At 54.8% G+C, this 20,383-nt stretch overlaps 1 protein-coding gene across 1 annotated transcript in view; it reads right to left on the minus strand.

Moving 5' to 3' along the window:
* Nucleotides 1–1,427: 1,427 nt before the first annotated feature.
* LOC113501545 (fat-like cadherin-related tumor suppressor homolog) overlaps nt 1,428–20,383 on the minus strand; it is a 33,689-nt gene continuing 14,733 nt past the window's right edge. The window contains exons 5-30 of the mRNA XM_026882735.1: nt 20,138–20,342; nt 19,737–20,054; nt 19,255–19,460; nt 18,905–19,054; nt 18,450–18,816; nt 18,146–18,285; nt 17,780–18,069; nt 17,034–17,688; nt 16,615–16,944; nt 16,015–16,539; nt 15,309–15,939; nt 14,961–14,984; nt 13,265–13,501; nt 12,985–13,185; nt 12,508–12,917; nt 11,951–12,407; nt 11,324–11,641; nt 11,092–11,250; nt 10,085–10,636; nt 8,386–8,777; nt 5,008–7,461; nt 4,150–4,774; nt 3,570–4,064; nt 3,164–3,478; nt 2,976–3,092; nt 1,428–2,782 (exon numbers count right to left, since the gene is read on the minus strand). Of these exons, the coding sequence (XP_026738536.1) occupies nt 2,631–2,782; nt 2,976–3,092; nt 3,164–3,478; nt 3,570–4,064; nt 4,150–4,774; nt 5,008–7,461; nt 8,386–8,777; nt 10,085–10,636; nt 11,092–11,250; nt 11,324–11,641; nt 11,951–12,407; nt 12,508–12,917; nt 12,985–13,185; nt 13,265–13,501; nt 14,961–14,984; nt 15,309–15,939; nt 16,015–16,539; nt 16,615–16,944; nt 17,034–17,688; nt 17,780–18,069; nt 18,146–18,285; nt 18,450–18,816; nt 18,905–19,054; nt 19,255–19,460; nt 19,737–20,054; nt 20,138–20,342 (10,725 nt within the window). The 3' untranslated portion in view covers nt 1,428–2,630. The remainder of the gene's footprint in view (nt 2,783–2,975; nt 3,093–3,163; nt 3,479–3,569; nt 4,065–4,149; nt 4,775–5,007; nt 7,462–8,385; nt 8,778–10,084; nt 10,637–11,091; nt 11,251–11,323; nt 11,642–11,950; nt 12,408–12,507; nt 12,918–12,984; nt 13,186–13,264; nt 13,502–14,960; nt 14,985–15,308; nt 15,940–16,014; nt 16,540–16,614; nt 16,945–17,033; nt 17,689–17,779; nt 18,070–18,145; nt 18,286–18,449; nt 18,817–18,904; nt 19,055–19,254; nt 19,461–19,736; nt 20,055–20,137; nt 20,343–20,383) is intronic.

Consider the following 20,383-nt stretch of genomic DNA (forward strand, 5'->3'; position numbering starts at 1 on the left):
GTAAATCTTCAGGATTTAGATGAGTCATTTGGTTAATGACTTTAATATCACAAAGCCGAAACAATGGATATCTACCTCCTATAGTGGGTAGTGTGGGTACAGTGAAAAATAAATTCTACGTACATAAAATGAACTTTACCAAATAATACGTAACACGTTCAATTTCCTGAAACAATCTTGACAGATTTACCAAAAAAAATATTATTCTTCATGTTAAAATTGCAAAACAGCAAATGACTACGTACCTTATAAATCCAGGGACCCCGCTTAGGACCTGGATGAAGGGAAAGTGCCTGGTTCCAGAGAGCGTCGCCGCGTTGTGGTTTGCCGGCGACCTTAACCTGTTCTCTGGTTCATCCACCGGTGCTGCGCGGGTAAAACTCGGGAAAACAACACTGCACTCTAGGTTTATGAAGTCTCACGGCAGGTCTATTTAATTCACGAGATACATTCGACCCAATAAAGTTGGCGGCAAGACGAAACTGACTTTTCTTTACGGAGGCCGCCCTCTGTTGGTCATTCGCGAGAGTCTAATAACCACTCGATACGTAACCAGTGGGCGTGACGGTACTTGCTAATGGCAGCGGAAAACATCAACAGGCTTTCAATTATGCTACTATTTTCAGTAAAAAAGGAAAAATAAAGTTCTTAAATGCGGGAAAAATGACTAATTTCATTCTATAGATTATGTAAGAAATATTAATCGTATGAAAAAGTCATTGCGCTTCACTACCTTGATATCGCTTTGATAATATAGAGAGTAATATTCGGAGGTATTCATTAAAAAAGATATTCGTGACAGAATTATGCTTTCTTATTGATTTCTTAGTTTAGATATTTTTGAATACACTAAAATCGTCTATAAAAACAGCATTAAGTAATTCTAACAGGGGATTATTAAGAAATTAAACAAACCGAAATTTATTTTTTATTCTTCATATCTATATTTGGACTGTTCTGATTCAGATGATTCATGACCGGAACCTATCTACTCATGTTCGGATCATCTACCACCTATCTCAGAATCCGAAGTCCGTCAAGCACTGCTGAACATCAAGTATAACAGGAGCCCCGGACCTGACGGAATTACTACTGAAGCTTTAAAGGTCGGAGAACCAGCTCTGTTACTGTATTTAACTAAACTATTTAACGATATTTTAAAATCAGGAACATTCCCATTATTTCACTCAATATGTAATAAAAATTATAGAGAACCGTATTTCCGAAAAACTAGATAACTATCAAGTATCAACCTGCAGAACAAGCGGGTTTCTGGGACTTAGCACCTCCGACTTCAGACCTTCTTTAGGGTTTAAATCAGCTGATTGAGAACCATACCGAATTTAACATCCCTCTATACATCGCTTTTATTGATTTCTCGAAGGCTTTCGACAGTCTCAAAGGTTACGTAAGAATTAAAACACGCAAACGTTTCAGTTAGTCTTTATTGGTCGTGTCAAAATTTACACAACGATTCAATAAATTATTTTATAAACCTTTCTTTATAAAAAAAAGATACAGATTTGACAAGTAGAGGGCGCGTGCGCGGCCGCGCGTCAGGCGCGAGCGCGCGCGCGCCGACAGCGGCGCGGGTCACGAGTTCCCGCCCGCGCGCCATATTGTTTGTATATATAAAAATAGATCCTTAATTTAGTACACTAATCTAGGAGGAGAACGCATCGGCTACTCGATTTTTAAATGCACAGTTTAGAGTATGATATGAAACTACGATTGGAGCACCATTTCATTAACATAGAGCGCGGCCGGCCGACGCGCCCGCCGGCCGCCGCCGACACAAGTGTCCTAGCTACCGCCGCCGCCGGGCACTCGACACCCGCGGCATCACTTGCACATCGTAGTCTTTGTATTGTAGAGTATTAAATACTTATAAAATTGTTCCCGGCGTGCGGCGCGTTTACATCTTCGTAGAAAAGGAAAGTAACACAAACGAACGATTTATCACTTTCTTACAGTTATTTACAACTTGTTCTATCTAATTCGTAACTATATACTAGCGCTATGTACAAGTCTTATCCTTCCCGTCCCGGTCCATTCTCCGTCTTACCTAACATATACATGAAAGTTATTATGTACATTATCAGTTACTGATAGTTAAGTCATGTTTTATATCTATTTGTATAACTGTGTACTTTTCGTGAAGTCAGCTGACAACAGATTAAGCGTTATAATATATACAGAAACGATTCCCAATTGCAGCAGTCCGTCGGAGTCAGTATTCGGATCAATACCATAACACAAACGAGCTGCCTTTATATGATACAGGTACTTTGATGTAGGCAGACAGGGAAGATTAAATAGCTATTGGTTAGTTAAGCTCGTTTATAACCGCAGTTGTTCTTGCCGCGAATGCACAGCACTCACGTACAGAATTAGTGGGGCTCATCCTGTTAATATGTCACGAGCGACTTAAACAAACGTTGGAACCATAGTGAATTTGGCAAACATAAGGTTTTACAGTTCGTCTACGCAACCTCCAAACAGTAGAGTAAGTCTTAACTAAATTTAAATATAACTAGGTAGTTCAGCCTTCTGCAGAGTGCAACGTAGTGCAGTAGTAGAGAGAGCACGCGCGCAGTGTGCGGGCGAGGCCAGCTCGCCGCGCGCCGCCGTCACACGTCCGTGTGGCGCGCGCCCGGCCCGCCCGGCCCGCCCGCCGGCTCCGGGTCGCCCTCCGCGTCCGACTCCTCGATCTCGCACAGGTTTGCAGACAACTCGCTGCCGGACTCGTAGTCGTCGCCTCCGAGTAGTGAATTTCGTTCCTCTGAAAAATTATATTATTTATAACACACGGAAGTGAAATGACTGGGAGCTGTGACTATCAAACGCGGCTGACGTCACTCGGCGGTTCGGTTTAGTCAGTAAGAGTCTGTCACTACCAGTACCAGTCCTCTCCTCAATAAGGCAAGTGTCCACGAGGATTCCCCCGCATTAGCAAAAAAAAGTCGAGACCTCACCTAGCATAGTTATGAGGCTCGCCGCGTCCGGTTCGCGAAGCGTCCGAGCTCGCAGCGGTTCGCTATCGCTACCGACTCGAACTCCGTAGTCGTCCGTGTTCAGGAGATACGATGAAGCTGTAACAACCGGGACAATGAGTCGGGACCCGGGCAGGAAGTGAAGCCGACGTGGTCGGGGCGTAACTCACCGTCAGTGAGGCGCGGCGCGTCGGCGTCGTCGGGCGCGGAGTCCGTGTCGAGCGGCAGCGCGCGGCGCGGCGCGCGGGCGGGGCGGCGGCGCGGCGCGGGCGAGGCGCCGGGCGACGCCGCTGAGGACGAATCGGGCCGCTCCGAGCCCGCCACCTCGCTGATGCCGGGCAGCGCGCCGCCGCCGCCGCACCAGTCGGAGCAGTCCCAGTGGTAGCCGCCCACCAGGTGCGGCTCCACGCCGCCCGCCGCCAGCCCCGTGCGCCGCGCGCAGCCCGGGGACCGAGCTCGGATTCGGCTCTTGCAGCCCTTGAGGTCTGGGGGAGAAGGTTACTCGAATTAGTGACCGAAGCCGATCCACATTATTAGTTATTTTCATTTCGTGTAGAGTTTACGACGTTCACGCACCGTTATATATTTTATTGTCTACAAACGTATGTAGGTGCATTTGCTCAGACCAGGGTTTGCGATCGACGACGTCTATGTTCAAGTTGCGGCGGTAGTCGGGCGGTATCCCTTCGAGTTCGTCACCGGCGGAGCCGTAACTGCGCAGCGTGTCGACGTTGTTGAGCGGATGAGGATCGGCACAGGAAGCGGGCCGTTCGCGACGCACGGCTTCCAAGTTAGAGAGTTTTGAAGCACGTGGTGCCAGTTTGTCAAGCGCGTGGCTGTTGAGAGGCTCATCGTCTTTAGGCTTAGCCCGCGCTGCCCGGCGGCGGCGCAGCACTAGCGGCAAGGCGGCGGCCAGCAGCAGCAGCAATGCCAGCGCCGCGCCGGCGCCAGCCAGCGGCCAGCGCGCCTCGCACGCCCAGCGCCACGCCGAGCGCAGCGCCCGCGCGGTCGAGTCTCCCGCGCCGCCAGCCACTACTGCGTCTGAGTACAGCGGATTGCCGCAGTTCATGCCTGTCGGAGAATGGTCACAATATAGAAACCGCAGTCGGAGCCTAACAAAACTTCACTGAGCATAGCACGAGACAAGAGTAGTTACCGGTTTTATCCGGAGGACAGAGGCAGCGGAATGAGCCGGGTTCGTTGACACAAGTGGCCCCGTTGAGGCACGGTTCTCCGGCGCACTCGTCGACGTCGTACTGGCAGCGCGGGCCGTAGTAGCCGCGGCAGCGACACGAGGGCCCCCACTCGCCCTCCTCGCAGGCGCCGCCGTGCGCGCACACGTCGGCGGCGCACCAGCGGCCGCGCTCGCAGCGCTCGCCCTGCAGGCCGGCCGCGCAGGCGCAGCGGTAGCCGCGCGCGTCGGCCGAGCACGAGCCGCCGTGCAGGCAGGGCTGCGACGCGCACGGGTCGCTGTCCACCTCGCAGCGCCTCCCCGAGAAGCGCGCGTGGCACGAGCATGTATAGCCCTCGTCGGCCTCGCTCGTGCCTTCCGCGTCGCCCTCTAGCAAATCTGCCACATCGCGACACGAACCTCCGTTGAGACAGGGGTATGACGCGCAAGGCGTGGGCGGTGGCAATGCCGGGCACGAGCTCGCCACTCGAACGCGTACCCGCCTTACTAGTTGAGCGCGCCCATCGCTCGACGTGCCACCTTCTTCCAAAGGTAAAACGGCGCCACCTAATTTCACCTCCGATATGCAGCCGTGGAAGCCGTATGTCACCTGTTAACGAAGAGAATATTAAAATTTAGTAGTTTCTTAGGTTTACGCGAATAATAGACATTGAAATGAAATTGAAACGAATTCTGCCCGTGACCATGAGACCTGCAAAGGTGTCGAATAATAATCCGCGATAAAATCCGTAAAAGTAGTTTCATTCGAAGAGAATATTAACAAAAAAAGCTATGATTATGACTAAAAAATTACATAGGATAATTAAGACGTGGTTTGGGTACCTGTTCTGCAGCAAAAGCGTGAGCATGTCGTTGCAGCGCGGCTCCGAGCAGCAGGCGGTCGGCGCGCACGTCCAGCACGGCGGCGGGCGGCGGCGTCTGCGCCTGCGCGCTGCGCCGGTCCACGGTGAGCCGCATGCTGGCGCCGCGCCGCTCCAGGCGCGCCTCGTGCCACAAGCCGTCCGCCACGGGCACCGCCGCGCGCACCTGCGCCGGGCCTGCGCCTAGCTCCATGCGGAACTGCAGGTAGCCCTCCGCCACCTCCAGCGTAGCGTAGTCCACGCGCCCGGCGGCCTGCAGCAGCGTGCCGCGCTCGCGGCGCGTGCGGAAGCGCAGCGACAGCGTGAGCTCGTCGTCCAGCAGACGAGCGCCCTCCACCACGCCGCGCTCCAGGCGGTACAGCAGGTAGCCGTCGCCCGCCAGCTGCGCCACGGGCGGCGCGCGGCACTCGGCGCAGTCGGTGAGCGCGCGCTCGCAGCGCTCGCCGCCGTAGCCGGGCGCGCAGGCGCAGTCGCCGCGCAGGCGGTGCGGTGGCGCCACGAGCGCGAACACCTCGCTGGCCACGGCGCGCGCGGCGGCGGGGCGCAGCGCCACGCGCTCGGCGCAGGCGCCATGCACGCAGCCGCCGCAGGCCGCGCGCACCAGCTCCTCCACCACGAGGCGCGCGCGCTCCTCCAGCCGCTCCAGGTGCGCGTGCAGACGGCGGCGCAGCGCGTCGGCCGGCAGGAAGCCGCCCGCCACTCGCACCGCGAAAGCCACATCCAAGTCCTGCGCCACCTGGCGGCGTGAGCGCGCTAACTCACCTGTTTCGTCTTGCTCCCCATAGGGTTGTACGCTGACTACAATGACGTCGCTGGGTTCGCAATCTGTAGCTTCGGCGATGGCTCTGACAAATCCCTTTCGATGGCTCAGGACAAAGTCTCGATCGGTAACTTCTCGAAACCGCACTACGATTGATTGTGCGAGCATTTCATCTGACACTAAAATAACTGTCACTTTCACTATTGCGAAGCCGACAAATTTGCTATCGTCGACTGTCACGTTAAGTCGATAGTCGCCGACGTCGAGGCGAGGTGCAGCTTTTAGTGTACCATCGGATGAGTCGATTTCGAACAAGTCTGTGGGAGGGTAAGGAGCCCCATCGACAGGTGCGATGGCGTAAGTTAGAGTATCGTACGCGTCACGATCGGATGCATATACGCGACCTATGACACCTCCAGGAAATTCATCTAGATACGAATTGACAACTACTTCTAGCGGGGTCACCACTGGAGGGTATTGGGATTCTTCTATTACTTTTATGTAAACCCACGTGTCTGAGTAAAGCGGTGGTGTTCCGTTATCAAATACACGCACTTGCAAGATATAACGGTCTTTAATACGATGATTAAAGCGAGTCGCCGACCGTAAATATCCATCCTGTTCCAGTCGAAAGGCGCCCATCTCATTGCCGGATTGAAAATCAAAAGTGTAAGGTGCGGCATTCGGAGGAGCATCGGCGTCTTCCACGACAAATTTCAAAATCGTATGTCCTAGCGGTCTATCTTCCTGGACAACCGCTGTGTAATTGGATTGGGCGAAGAGAGGAGGGTTATCATTGGCATCGACCACCTCAATGTTAACAAGAGCGGTAGCCTCGAGTACCGGCAGGCCATGATCCCTGGCATGCACCTCTAGCACGTAGGCGGGCGCGGTCTCGCGGTCCAGCGGCGCGGCCACCGACACGTAGCCGGTGTCGGGGTCGATGGCGAAGCGGGAGTCACGGTCGCCGCGCGCGATGGAGTATGTCACGCGGCCGTTAGCGCCCGAGTCGGCGTCGTCCGCCAGCACCTGCAGCACGCGCACGCCTAGCGCCGCGTCCTCGCGCACGCGGGCTCCGTACGACGCCTGCGAGAACAGCGGCGCATTGTCGTTGCCGTCCGACACGCTGACGTTCACGGTAGCCAGGTCGCTGAGCGGCGGCGTGCCACCGTCGATGGCTTGCACGGTCAGTAGGTACTCCTTGCGGCGCTCGTAGTCCAGCGGGCGAGCGATGGTCAGCACGCCCGAGGCGCGGTCGACGGCGAAGTCGTCCTTGTCGTCGCCGCCCACGAGCGAGTAGTAGACGTCGGCGTTGACGCCGGCGTCGCGGGAGGTGGCGCGCACGCGCAGCACCTGCGTGCCGGGCGCGTGCAGCTCGGGCACGGCGGCGCGGTAGCGGTGGAACTCGAACTCGGGCGGGTTGTCGTTGACGTCGGCCACGGTGAGGCGCAGCGTGGCGGTGGCGGAGCGCGGCGGCTGGCCGGCGTCGGCGGCGCGCAGCACGAGGCGGTGCTCCGCCTGCGTCTCGCGGTCCAGCGCGCCGCGCAGCGTGATGATGCCGGACTCGGGTGCCAGCGAGAACGCGCCGCTCGGCTCCTCCACGAACGAGTATCGCACGAGCCGGTTCTCCCCGAGGTCAGCGTCCGTCGCGTGGACCTGACCAATTTCAACTTAAGTTTCAAAACGGTTTTAGTGTAAAATGTTACAAGTATTTAATTTTAAATGATGTTCCTCCTTGACTAGCTTGTTGGTCTACCTAATGGTTAGTGGACTAACCGAGCACGGTTTCTTGTGTATTTGTTGTATTGAAGTTTTTCAAATGAAATTCAATATACAAGTACTCAATCGAAAGTTTTGAACATGCGTATTTTTCGTTTCAAAAATCATCCCCTAACGGTCCTAGTCGGGTGTTGGAATATTGTATGTAATTGATCTGATTTTCTATGGTTTCCAATAAAAAATTATATGCATGTTCTTCATAGACCGTAATGAAAGACATGTAAAATATTTTTTTAACAAACATCCCTTGAAATAATAGGGAGGGGGCCTCCCCCCTCCCTACTCCTCGGAAGAAGTTAGGAATTTATATGGCAGCAAAACACTTTCCGGGTCAGCCAGCTTATCCATATCATATAAGTATTAAGATATTCATAATTATGATTATCTATTATTGTTTAGTATTCATAATGCAAACTCTGTTAAGTTTGAGACTAGCCAAGCTTTGTTTGTAAAATGTGAAATCTATAAGCACTGCAATGCTAGAGCACAGCAAAAATAAGAAATACGTGCGCTGCGTCAACGGTTAAAGTTTTGAAGAAACAGGTATGAATATGAGGGAAACGTTGCTTTAAAAAAAGTCTACAGTAGGTAATATAATATCTAATGTTTATCTTGTAAGGTTAAAAACTATAACAATTTTATCAAAATATTTTTAAACTGCCTAGTCATTTATTTTACTTTGCTTGTACTGTGCTGAGGCTAGAGTTGCCGCACAGGAAAATTATGAACACAAAGAAATTGCGGTTTTATGCCCATATGCGTCGAAAATGAGAAATAAATAGTAAAAGGCGCAGGCTTTACCTTAGCGACGAGCGTGCCGATGTCGGCGTCCTCGGGCAGCGTGACGCTGTAGGTGTCGGCGGAGAAGCGCGGCGCGTTGTCGTTGACGTCCAGCAGCCACACGCGCAGCTCGGAGCTGCACTCCCAGTCGTGGCGCTCGCGGTCCTGCGCGTGCGCGCGCAGGCGGTAGGCGGCGCGCGCCTCGCGGTCCAGCGGCGCCGCCACGCTCACGGCGCCCGTCTCCTTGTGGATGCTGAAGTGGTGCGCGGCGTCCCCGCTGAGGTAGTAGCGCAGGCGCGCGTCCTGCGGCTCGTCCGCGTCGCCGGTCTCCAGCGTCATGACGTGCGTGCCGTTGGCCGCGTCCTCCGGCAGCCGCGCCACGTAGCGGTGCCGCAGGCAGTAGGGCGGGTTGTCTGCCATGGGAATTCAGCTTTTTATTATAACATAATATGGCGATGGTCGTGCAGTCTGACAGTTTTTTTTTAAAGATATTCTATAAAACCCTACTAGGTGTTGCCCGCGACTCCGTCCACGTGGAGTTTAGTTTACGGCGTTCGGGGGTTCCCGTTTCTATGGGGATGCCGGGATAAAATGTAGCCCTGGGTTGATTGACTTAGGCTTATACTGATAAACTGCGCATCTATCCAATATTATAAATGCGAAAGTATCTCTGTCTGTGTGTCACGCCAAAACTACTGCACCGATTGTATTAAAATTTGGTATACAGATAGCCTGATTAAGGATATAGGCTACTTTTTAAATGGAAAAAAGGGTTGCAGTAATGGTGAGATATGGGATGGGTCAAACTTATATAAAACTTTTTTTGTAGTTTGAATTTAGGGGGGTGTAATAGGGGGTCAAGGCTACGTTTTATCTCGGCATTCCCATGAAAAAGAGGACTCCGAATGCTGTAAACTGAAGTCCACGCGGACGTAGTCGCGGGCACCAGCTAGTTTGAAATTTTCGCAAAACGTCAAGTAAAGTTGGCGACAGCGGTTTGTTTGTCAGTGCCATCGGAACTTAACGAAATCTCCATAATCAGAATTTTGCGGATATATGTTTAAGACTCAAATCACTTTATTTTGCTGTTTTGTTATTCATATAAGGTTTCCACTTCGAATCTACCGTACTCCTGCACGGAATTATTAATATACAACTACTTCGCCGATTTAGAAGAAATCAGGTGTTCGGAGATTAAAGACCCTTACAAAACATATAGGTTTCACTGCGTGCAAACTCTTTTAAATCAAAACGAGTCTGTACATGCCATAAACGACATTAAACGTCATTATGAATACTGGGGCTTGCCATATAGACATATACTGAGATATACACTAAAGGGATTGCTTACTTTGTATTTATATAATTTGTTGTTACTACAGTTAATAGCGGTATTTTTGCCATAAGCCAATAAACGTGAAAGTTTGTATGTCTGTTACATTTTCACGCAAAAACCTATATACCTATAAAACCTATGGATAATTTAGTAGAGAAACATAGTAAATTTTAAAGGTTTCAAATTATTTACTATTTTGTTACGCTTTCATGGTGAACGCTGGTTTAACCCTGCGGGATACATCAAAATAATGTTCTACAAAATTTTACACCGCGTTGTTTTATTACGAGGTAGCGATGGTATAAACGTTATAGAAATTCTAAAGCGTATATTAGCATTGCTCCCTAATCGCTCAGTACTTAAGTATAATGACATCGCGCTCACCGTTGACATCGAGCACTCTGATGCGGACGCGCGCCTGCGCCGTGAACTTGCCGTCGGTGGCGGCCACGGTGAGGTCGTAGGCGGGCTCGGTCTCGCGGTCCAGCGCGCGCGCCACGTACAGCTCGCCCGAGGCGCGCAGCTGGAAGCGCGCGCGCGGGTCGCCGTCCGCCACGAAGAAGGAGAGCGGCGCGGCGGCCGCGTCCGCGTCGCGCAGCTCCAGGCGCGCCGCCACCGTGCCCGCCGCCGCGTCCTCGCGCACCTCGGCCGCGTACTCGCGCTGCCGGAACTCGGGCGGGCAGTCGTTGTAGTCCACGAGGCGCACGACCAGCGTCCCGCGCGCCAGCCTCCGCGGCGCGCCGCCGTCGGCCGCCGCCAGCGCCAGGTGGTGCTCGGCGCGCGCCTCGCGGTCCAGCGGCGCCAGCGTGCTCACCCAGCCGGTGTACGGGTCCACGGCGAACAGCCCGCCGTCCGCGACCTCGCCCTCGCCGCTCTCCGTCGCCAGCGAGTATCGCACTTCACCATTGGTCCCCGCGTCCGGATCGTCAGCCATCACTGTAACCGGTCGGGATAACACACAAGTAGAGACAATTAGAGAGCGGCTATATATATTACAAGGCAAAGTTAATAATTTAAGATTTTTAAAATACGCTTTACGGGAGTCTGTTGAAAAAATAGGATTATATTTACTATAATCCAATTTTTTATGGGAAGCAAAATACGTGAGTAAAGTACAGATGTACTTTTTTGTACTTTTCCTAAAGAATAACGTATAATCGTAACGGTCACGTATTTGCATAATAATACGTATATGGAATACTTAAGTTTTTGCATTTTTTATATTGCACCTCTATTTTAGTACCCTTAAATACAATCATTTTAGTTATGATTATTCATACAGTTTTCATAAGATGGAATTAAGATTTTGGTTAAGACTAAAAGATAACGAACAAGAACCTAGATGTCATCAGTTAAAACGACACATTTCAGGTTATCGTTTGGATGCTTACGTTGAACGAGGCTGGTGTGCGGAGGAGTGTTCTCGGCGACGTACACTACGTACGGTTGCGAATGGAAGGACGGCGCATGTTCGTTAACGTCCAGTACGTGCAGACGTGTTTGCACCATTGTCGCCGGAGCCGGGCTACCGCTGCCCTCTGCGATGATTCCTACGAACATATATAATATAAAATATTTATATTGTAAAAGTGATAAAAGAAACGGTGGGTACGATTGACATACCTATCAAATGTTCGGTCGCCGTCTCGCGGTCGAGTTGTCCGGCGAGCACGAGGCGGCCGGCGTCGTCCACGGCGAACAGGTCGCGCGGCCAGAGCGCGGGCGCCAGGCGGAAGTGCGCGGGCGCGGGCGCGTCGGGCGCGCGCAGCTCGGCCACCAGCGTGCCCGGCGCCGCGTCCTCGCGCAGGAACAGGTCGGCGGGCGGCGCGGCCAGGCGCGGCGCCTCGTCCCGCGCGCCCAGCACGAACACGGCCACGGGCGCCTCGCCCGCCAGCCCGCCGCCGTCGCGCGCGCGCACCCACACCTGCACGCTGCGCGAAGCTGCACACACGCACGCCACTCTCATTACTACTTTACCTAACCACTGTCATTTGCAATTACTTTTGCGTGTTATTTTTACTCTTTTTTGAGATGGCGGCTTTCCTCCGAGGGTAAGAAAACCCTCAAATTAGGTTTTAAAGCTTTCTATTAAAAATCTTAGGTTTACTCTAAATGCAAGATCGAATCGTTCTTCTCTATCTTGTTGCAGATAGCATCTAAAAATGAAATCTGGCTGACTAGTGACCGGCCGTGTTCGTAGAGCGATATGATTATGTACATCATAAATGATTCACGACTAGTGGGACTCACCGAAGGGCGTGGCGTCGCGCGCGAAGGAGAGCGCTCCGGAGCGCGGGTCCACGGCGAACAGGCCCGCCGCGTCCGAGTGCACGTCGCCCTCGTACACGGAGTAGGTGAGGCGCGCGTGCTCGCCCGCGTCGGGGTCGTGCGCCGCCAGCGTCAAGAAGGGCAGGTGCGGCGCGCGGTCGCAGCGCACGGCGGCGCGGTACTCGCGCAGCGGGAACACGGGCGCGTTGTCGTTGAGGTCGGCCACGCGCACGCGCACCACGGTGTGGCGCAGCAGGCCGCCGCCGTCGCTGGCTGTCACGGGCACCTCCCAGTCGGCGCGCGCCTCGCGGTCCAGCGCCACGCGCGTGCTCAGCGCGCCGCTCGTCGCGTCGATCGCGAACGTCTCGCGCAGTCGCGCCGACGGAATAGAGTAAGTTACTGTTCCATATTCACCGGCGTCTTCGTCGTACGCCTTCACCTGTATTTATTTTAGTAAATAAATGAGTTTTAATATTTATTCAAAGAGGTATTTAGTATGGATCGCCTCTGTCGAGATATCAGATGCTTGGCGTGCGTACCGTGGTGAGTAGCAGGGGCGGCGGCTGGTTTTCGAGCGCGCGCGCCTCGTGCACAAGGTGCGGGAAGTGCGGCGGCGCGCGATTCGCGGGCGCCAGCGACAGCTTTACACGCGCAAAGGCGGCGTGCGCGCCGTCCGACACGGACACGTTGAGAGAGCGCAGCGCCGCGCCGCCGGCCGCCAGCCAGGCGCGCGGGCTGGCCAGCGCCAGCACCCCGGTGCGCGGGTTCACGGTGAAGGCGCGCGAGGGCGCCGCCGCCTCCAGCGCGTAGCGCAGGCGCGTGGCGTCCCTCTCGTCCGGGTCCCAGGCCGCCACGCGCGCCAGCAGCGTGCCGCGCGCCGCCTCGCCCGACACCAGCGCCGGCACCACGCCCCGCTCCATGCGCGGCGGGCTGTCGTTCACGTCCTCCACTGTGGACGAGAGGACGGTTACCGTCTGCATTCGACTCCGCAGCGCACCGCGCGTGTTCACACTCACCGGTGATGAACAGATGTGCCGTGGTAAGCAGCGGCGGCCGGCCGGCGTCCGTGGCCGTCACCAGTAGATGGTAGTGAGCGCGAGTCTCCCGGTCGAGCGCAGCGGCCACTCTCACTGCGCCCGTCGTAGGTTCCACGGCGAAAGCTCCCTCGGCGGCCGAGTCCATCTCCGTAAGCGAGTATGTGATTTGTCCATTTTCACCTGTAACAGAAAAGTCATCGGTGATCCTCGGCGAAAGGCGTGCTAAAGCGGTGTGAGCTGTGCTGGGGTCCGGGCTCACCGGTGTCGTTGTCGGCGGCGCGCAGCGTGAGCACGAGGTCGCCGGGCGCGGCTGCCTCGGACACGGGCGCGCGATACACGTCCTGCGGGAACTCGGGCGCGCAGTCGTTGACGTCGAGCACGCGCAGGGTGAGCGCGGCGTCGGCGAAGGCCCCGGTGACGCCGTCGGTAGCGCGCAGCACGAGCGAGTGCTCGCGCGCTGTCTCGTAGTCCAGAGCGGCGCGCGCCACCAGCACACCTGACACAACGCAAACTCAGTTCCGGCTTATTCGTGCGACCGCGTCTTGTGCCCATACCACGTACAATTAAAGCCATTTGTCAACGTCAGATATTTCACGGATGGGAAGGGTAAAAAGTTATCAGATCTCATGTAAAGCCAAGCTTCTAACACTACACGCCCTAACTCTACAAGGCGTTGGGCCTTGTAGAGTTCATTATTTTATTTATTAGAGTTCATTTCGCTACATTCACATCGGCGTAAGGTGAAAAATTAATTCACTGTTCATTACTTTTGTGTTATACAATAGTTCTTGTAGTAACGAACGGCTAAGCCTCATATTTTGACTAAGGTGTAGAGTTTGTGAAGTTAGGCCTTGTAGAGTTAGGGCGTGTAGTGTTAGAAGCTTGGCTCTACATAAGATCTGATAACTTTTTGACAGTGCGAATCATATGAGCTCGTCTTGGCAACATTTTACATGAAAATGTTTTTGGTGGGATTTCATTTCTTTTTGTAAGATGTTTGTAACAATTTTTTTTTCTTCTTTTTTTGGGGTGTATTCCTTACACATCAGAGGCGCCTTTTTTATAGCCCACTCTAGCCCACTCTCATGATCTTAAGTAATGTCTCAAGTCTCAATATATGTCGATTTTTTTTTTTATAACAAGGAGTACCTGTTCATATATGTCATATATATATCTGGGGGCATCAAGTTTTAGATTAGATTACACCTTTAGCGTCAAAATTGAAAATTACAGGTCTCATACAAACTCCCATCCCCTAGTTTAAGGGGTTGGGGGATGAAAGTTACAAGTTTTATAATTTTTTTGTTGTTTGTGTGCTAATACTAGCTTACATACAAAATTTCAGCTTTCTAGGACATTAGGAAATACCCTAAGAATTTTGATGACCATCAGTGAGTCAGTGACGAAATCAGCGTTTTTTAGATATAAATAAAATCACATGAATGTGTAGATTGGTTTAGTGTACAGCATCAGAATTAATGTGGTGTTCAACGCAATCATTTTGTAAAATAAATGCGAAATGGAAATATTTGAAATGTAATATTTTTGAGGCAAACTTAAAAGATAGGCATATGCCGTCTAAGCAGCAATTTAGATTTTCTGAACCTGCTGCTCTGCTCCTATTAATGATAGCGTGATGGTATATAAGCTGTAGCCTCCGCGATAAAAATACACATCATCAGTACTTATTTATTGGTCGACGTTCACGAGAAGAAGTGTCTGATGATTTGTCTATACAATCCACGTTTCATTAAACTTTTTCGTTTCGGTGGAGACGTGAAGTTTTGAAAGTGACGCTTCAAGTCTAGCTAAAAAAAAAAACAAAACAAGAATCACGAGCAGAAGCTAGTCGATGGCACAATGAATAGTACGCATTTTGCAAGTGGGCGAGGAGTGGGGATGAATGTGACTAATGATGCGAGTGCAGTGAGCAAGGGGGGGGGGAGCATACTCACATGGACTATTGCCTCTGTCGGGTGCTGCGGATAAAATCACCGTGTTAGTAACCCACTCAGTAAGCCGCCACCTACCATCACCTACATCATCCATTATGGTGTTACGCCAGTATGGAATGTAGAAACGTTTTTGAGTTTAAAACTTTTTGCAGTTCCGTAAACCTGGCATGCACTTAACTTATTAACTGATTACGTTTGTTAGTCATCCCCTTTAATTGATCACTAATTACGCAATATCCAATCGTGCAGTTTCATAAGTAAGTAGTAAGTTCTAAGAGTATAAATTAAATATCAGTTCAATGTATTGGACTGGTTCAATATATATCTGGATTTCAGCCGATCACTGACCTGTGTCGAAATGGACCTCGAAGAGGCCGGCGGCGTCGTCGAGCAGCGTGTAGATGAGCTGGCGGTTGAGCGGCGAGGTGGCCAGCAGCGGCGGCGCCAGCGGGTCGCCGGGCGGCGTGTCCTCGCGCGCGGCCAGCTGCAGGTGCGCGCGCGGCCAGGCCGGCGCCGCGCCGCCCGCCCACACGCGCACCGTCACGCTCGCCTCCGCGCCGCACGCCGGCACGCCGCCGTCGAAGGCCGCGATCACCAGCGAGTACAGCTGGTTGTGCGCGTCCACGGTCTGCTTGAGCGTGATCTGGCCGCTGCGCCGGTCCACGCGGAACAGCTCGCCGTGGCCGCGCTTCATCTCGTAGCGCACCTCGCCGTTGTCGTTGGCGTCCAGGTCCAGGGCGCGCACGCGCAGCACGGGCGCGCCGGGCTCCGCGCCAGCCAGCACGGCGGCGGCGTAGGGCCGCTCCACGAACACGGGGCAGTTGTCGTTGACGTCGGTGACGGTCACGTGCAGCCGAGCGCGGGCCACGCGCGGCTCGGGCCCCGCACTGCGCGCCTGCAGCAGCAACGTGTAGGAGTCGCGCAGCTCGCGGTCCAGCGCCACGCCTGTGCTACGTACCGCGCCCGACGTGCGACCCACCTGAAATATTATCGACGGTAGTTAGAAAACAAATCCTAAATCATTAATTTTATCTTTAAAGAGAAGTTATTTTACCTCAAATCCTTCAACAGGGTTCAAAATCTGAAATTCTATATGCTCATTGAGAGCCGCTCCGAGCACATTCAGTACAGCGATGGTTGTAGGTTTGGTCGAATTCTCAACGACCGAGCCGTAGTAGTCGGCCTTCTGGAAGGCGAGGCCTGAATTGTCAGCTTCGCGAACACGAATTTCGACGCGAGCGGTGCTAGAGTACAGCCCATCGGAAGCTCGCACGCGCAGGCGGTAGGTGTCGGCCAGGAGCTCGGGTCGCGCCACGGCCAGCACTCCGGTCGCGCGGAGCTCGAAGGCGCCGTCCGCATCACCTTCGATGATATCGTACTTGATGGCCGCGCCCGCCGGCAAGTCCGGGTCGCTGGCGGCCAGCGTCACCACCGTTACACCTTGCGACGTCGGCAGTAACACCGTGGCTTCGTATGTGGTTTGCGAGAATGTCGGTGGGCAGTCGTTCACGTCGGTCACTTCCACGACGACGGTCGCGACGCTTCCCGATGGCAGTCTCGGAGTCCCCATGTCGATCACCTGTTATAAAAAGGAAAAATAAAGTGACCTGCGCGAGGGGTGAAGATACAGCCTATCTGGCCGGGGCTAACCTACCCTGACGCTGAACTCGTGGTGGGAGGCGCGTTCGTAGTCCAGCGGCGCCAGTAGGTGCAGCGCGCCGGTGGTGGGGTCAACGCGGAACAGCGCGGCGGCGGCAGGCTGTAGGATCTCGTAGGCGCGCTGGCGGTTGGCGGGCGAGTCCGCGTCGTCCGTGAGCAGCACGAGCGGCGCGCCCGCCTCGGCCGCCGCCGCGTCCGCCACCAGCGCGCCGCGGGCCGCCGCCTCCGACACGCGCCCGCGGTACGCGCGCCGCTGCAGGCTGGGCGGGAACTCGTTGCGGTCCAGCACGTGCACAGCCACGCGCGCGCTGGCCGCGCCACCGCCCTGCAGCACGACACCGAGGCCAAATTTAATACATATTTTATGATTTATATCATTATTAGAAATGTACCTAACATATCAGTGGAATGTACCATATTGATCGCGGTGACCGAGAGATTATAGAAGTTTTGCGTCTCGTAGTCCAGGGGTGCTGCGGTGGTAAGCAAACCAGCGGCGGGATTTAGCCGGAACAAGCCATCGCCACCCTCCAGTGAGAACCAGACTGCGCTGGCACTGCGCACCTCGAGCGTGGCGAGCGAGGCGCCGGGAGGCTCGTTCTCGTACACCTCGCACACGAGCTCCGCGGCCGCAAAGCGCGGCGGCGCGTCGTCCGGCTCCACCACCAGCACGTGCAGCGGCAGCGTGGAGGAGCGCGCGCCGGGCGGCGGGTTGGCAGCGCGCACGTGCAGCGTGTAGTCGCGCGGGCCGGCAGCGGGCAGCGCGCGCGCCAGGCGCACGTCGCCCAGCGCCGCGTCCACAGTGAACAGGCCGGCAGCGTCGCCGCCCGCCAGCGAGTACAGCACGCGCGCAGCCTCGCCCGCGTCCGGGTCGGCGGCGCGCAGCGCGGCCACCAGCGCGCCCGCCGGCGCCGAGCGCGCCAGGCGAGCCTCGGCCAGGCGCCGGCCCCACGCGGGCGCGTGCTCGTCTGCATCGTGCACGCGCACCGTAACGCGCGCGTAGGCTCGCGAAGCACGTGGCGCCTGGTCTCGCGCCCACACTGTTAGTTCATGCGTCGCCGCGCTCTCTCTGGGGACGTGTGGTTTCCATGTAAAGACCGGGACCAAAGTATAAATTTTGCCATTTAGCTAAGCATGTCTCGTCATGGAGTGATATGTACCTATCCAGTGGGTGCGCGAGCTCCAGCACTCCGCTGAGCTCGTGCAGGCGAAAAAGACGCGCGGACGAGGGCGCGCGTGCCGCGTGCAAGCCGTACAGCAGACGCGCAGTAGGCCCGGGGGCAGCGGGCCCGGGGGCGGCGGGCCCGGCCGGGGCGCCGCTAGCCGCGTGCGCTCGCAGGGCTGCCAGCGCCTCGCCTACGCGGGTCGCCTCTGAAGTCTCCACCACATACTCTTCTTGTGAGAATGCCACACCGCCCTCGTTGGCGTCGTTGATGACCGTGATGTTGACCTGCGAGCGGCACTCGTTAAATGGCGACCGAGTAGACACAGTTCGTGAGTTCACGAAGGTAGAAGGTGGAGCTCACCGGGGTGTACACGACGTGCAAGCCGTCGGTGACGGACACGTTGAGCGTGTACTGCGCCTGGCGCTCCCACAGCAAGCGTCGCGCCAGGACTAGGCTGCCGTCTTCCCTACCGATGTAAAACTCCTGCCGTGGGTCACCGTCTGCAGGGTATTTCCAAAATATTATTAAATTTTGAAATGGATTAACCACGTAATTCTATTTTGTAGTAAGAACATTGTTGTTCTTTTGAAGAAATAGAAGTTATCAAAAGTCTCACAAAAACATAGTTTTTCAAACATTTGGTAGTTCAGTGTAACATTAATACCTGTAATAGTGTAATAGAGTGCATCGTTGTCTGGGTCAGTGGCCTGCAGCACGGCCAGCAGGAAGCCGGGCGCATCTAGCTCTGCCACCTGCAGCGGCGGCGGCGCCGGTAGGGCGGGCGGGGCGCCCCCGCCCCTGGGAACTCCCCGCAGGGCGGCCCGCGCCACACTGCAGCGCGGGCGAGGGCCGGCGTCACACGCGCGCAGCGTCACGTCGTAGGCGTCGCCGGGCGCCAGCGCTAGCCGCGGCGCCAGGAACAGGCGGCCCGAGCTGGCCTGCACGCGCAGCAGCCCGCGCGCTGAGCCTCGAGCGCGTGCCCAGTACCGCACCGTGCCGTTGGCGCCCTCGTCCGAGTCGAAAGCCACCACCTGCGGACCGAATTAACGTGTCACTCCTCGCCCGACCGGTTGTCCTCGGAAGGTCATGACATGCAGGAACATGCAGGCGACCGCTCACCGTGGCGATGTAGAGGCCCGCCGGCGCCAGCTCGTCGTACAGGTCCCAGGTCGCCCGCACGCCCGAGCCCTCTTCGTCATCGTCGGTTTCCCATTCGGTGCTGCTATCGTCGGCGACGGGTAGAGCAGCAGCATCGATCGCAGCATCTCCCTGAGAATGAAACCACGCCGTTGCACACTAGCACTCCACACACACAACTAAATTAACTTAATAATAATAATGATTGTGAAAAATGTTGCGTATTAACAACGCAACCATCAGTTGTTGGCATTGTTAAATTCACTCCACACGGTACAATAATACAAAGTCGCATGCACTTGACAATTCACAAATAGATATAGCGTGGTTACCTGCGGCAGGGAGAGCGGTGCCAGCGGTGCCGGCACACGGATGTCGTAGAAGCGCTGCGCGAACACGGGCGCGTGGTCGTTGACGTCGAGCAGGCGCACGGTGACCCGCGCGGTGGAGGCCAGCTGCCCGTCCGACGCCTGCACCTCCAGCGCGTGGCTCGCCGCCGCCTCGCGGTCCAAGGCTCGGCCCGTCGTTACTATCTCGCCTGGGAACACTCACTTATTTAATAAGAATACTTACTATACGCACGCTCTGCCTAGTTGTACATAAACATCATACCAAATAAGTAAATGATTAAAGTAATGTAATGTAATAGCAGATTTGTACGTTATTTGTACCAAATCGATTCAGATCGTTATTATACAAGTTTCAAGTTATAGACTAACAAACATATATAAATCCAGCATGTAAACGATTTGATGGTATCACATTAAAAGGTGTAATTTATATAATATGTATGTATAGCAACATTAATGAATACCAGTCTGTTCGTCGATGGAGAAGAGACCGTCGGGATTGCCGGCCACGATGGAGTAGGTGATGTTAGCGGGCGCGGGCGCGGCGTCGGCGTCATGCGCGCGCACCCGCACGACGCGCGTGCCCGCCGCGCACTGCTCGGGCACGGCGGCCGCGTACCACGCGCGCTCCGGCCACGGCGCCATGTCGTTCACGTCCTCCACCTCGATGAACACCTGCACGCACGAGTGGCGCGGCACCAGCCCGTGGTCCTGGGCGCACAGCGTCAGCCAGTAGTGTGGAGTCGACTCCCGGTCTAAGGGAGTCAGAGTGCGAATGATACCTGAAATGACAGATGTCATAAATTTTAACGTGTGAACGCGAGCGTCACCAGTACAAGGGTGAAAATATCGATGTCGGAAATACCTGCATCGTCAACAGAAAAGTGAGCCATGCCGGAGCCAGCGACAACATAGTAGGCGAGGCGTGAGTCGCGGCCGGCGGCATCGGCGTCAGTGGCTGCAGCAGTCAGCACCACGGTGCCGCGCTCGCTGTCCTCTCGCACGGAGCCCGTGAGCACGGCGTGGTCGCTGAACACGGGCGCGTGCATGTTCTCGTCTACGTCCACCACCTTAAGTCCAAACCCACTGATTAGCAAATTACAATCGCATA

Source organism: Trichoplusia ni, chromosome 2 (assembly GCF_003590095.1).
Source record: "Trichoplusia ni isolate ovarian cell line Hi5 chromosome 2, tn1, whole genome shotgun sequence".
Classification (NCBI taxonomy): domain Eukaryota; kingdom Metazoa; phylum Arthropoda; class Insecta; order Lepidoptera; family Noctuidae; genus Trichoplusia; species Trichoplusia ni.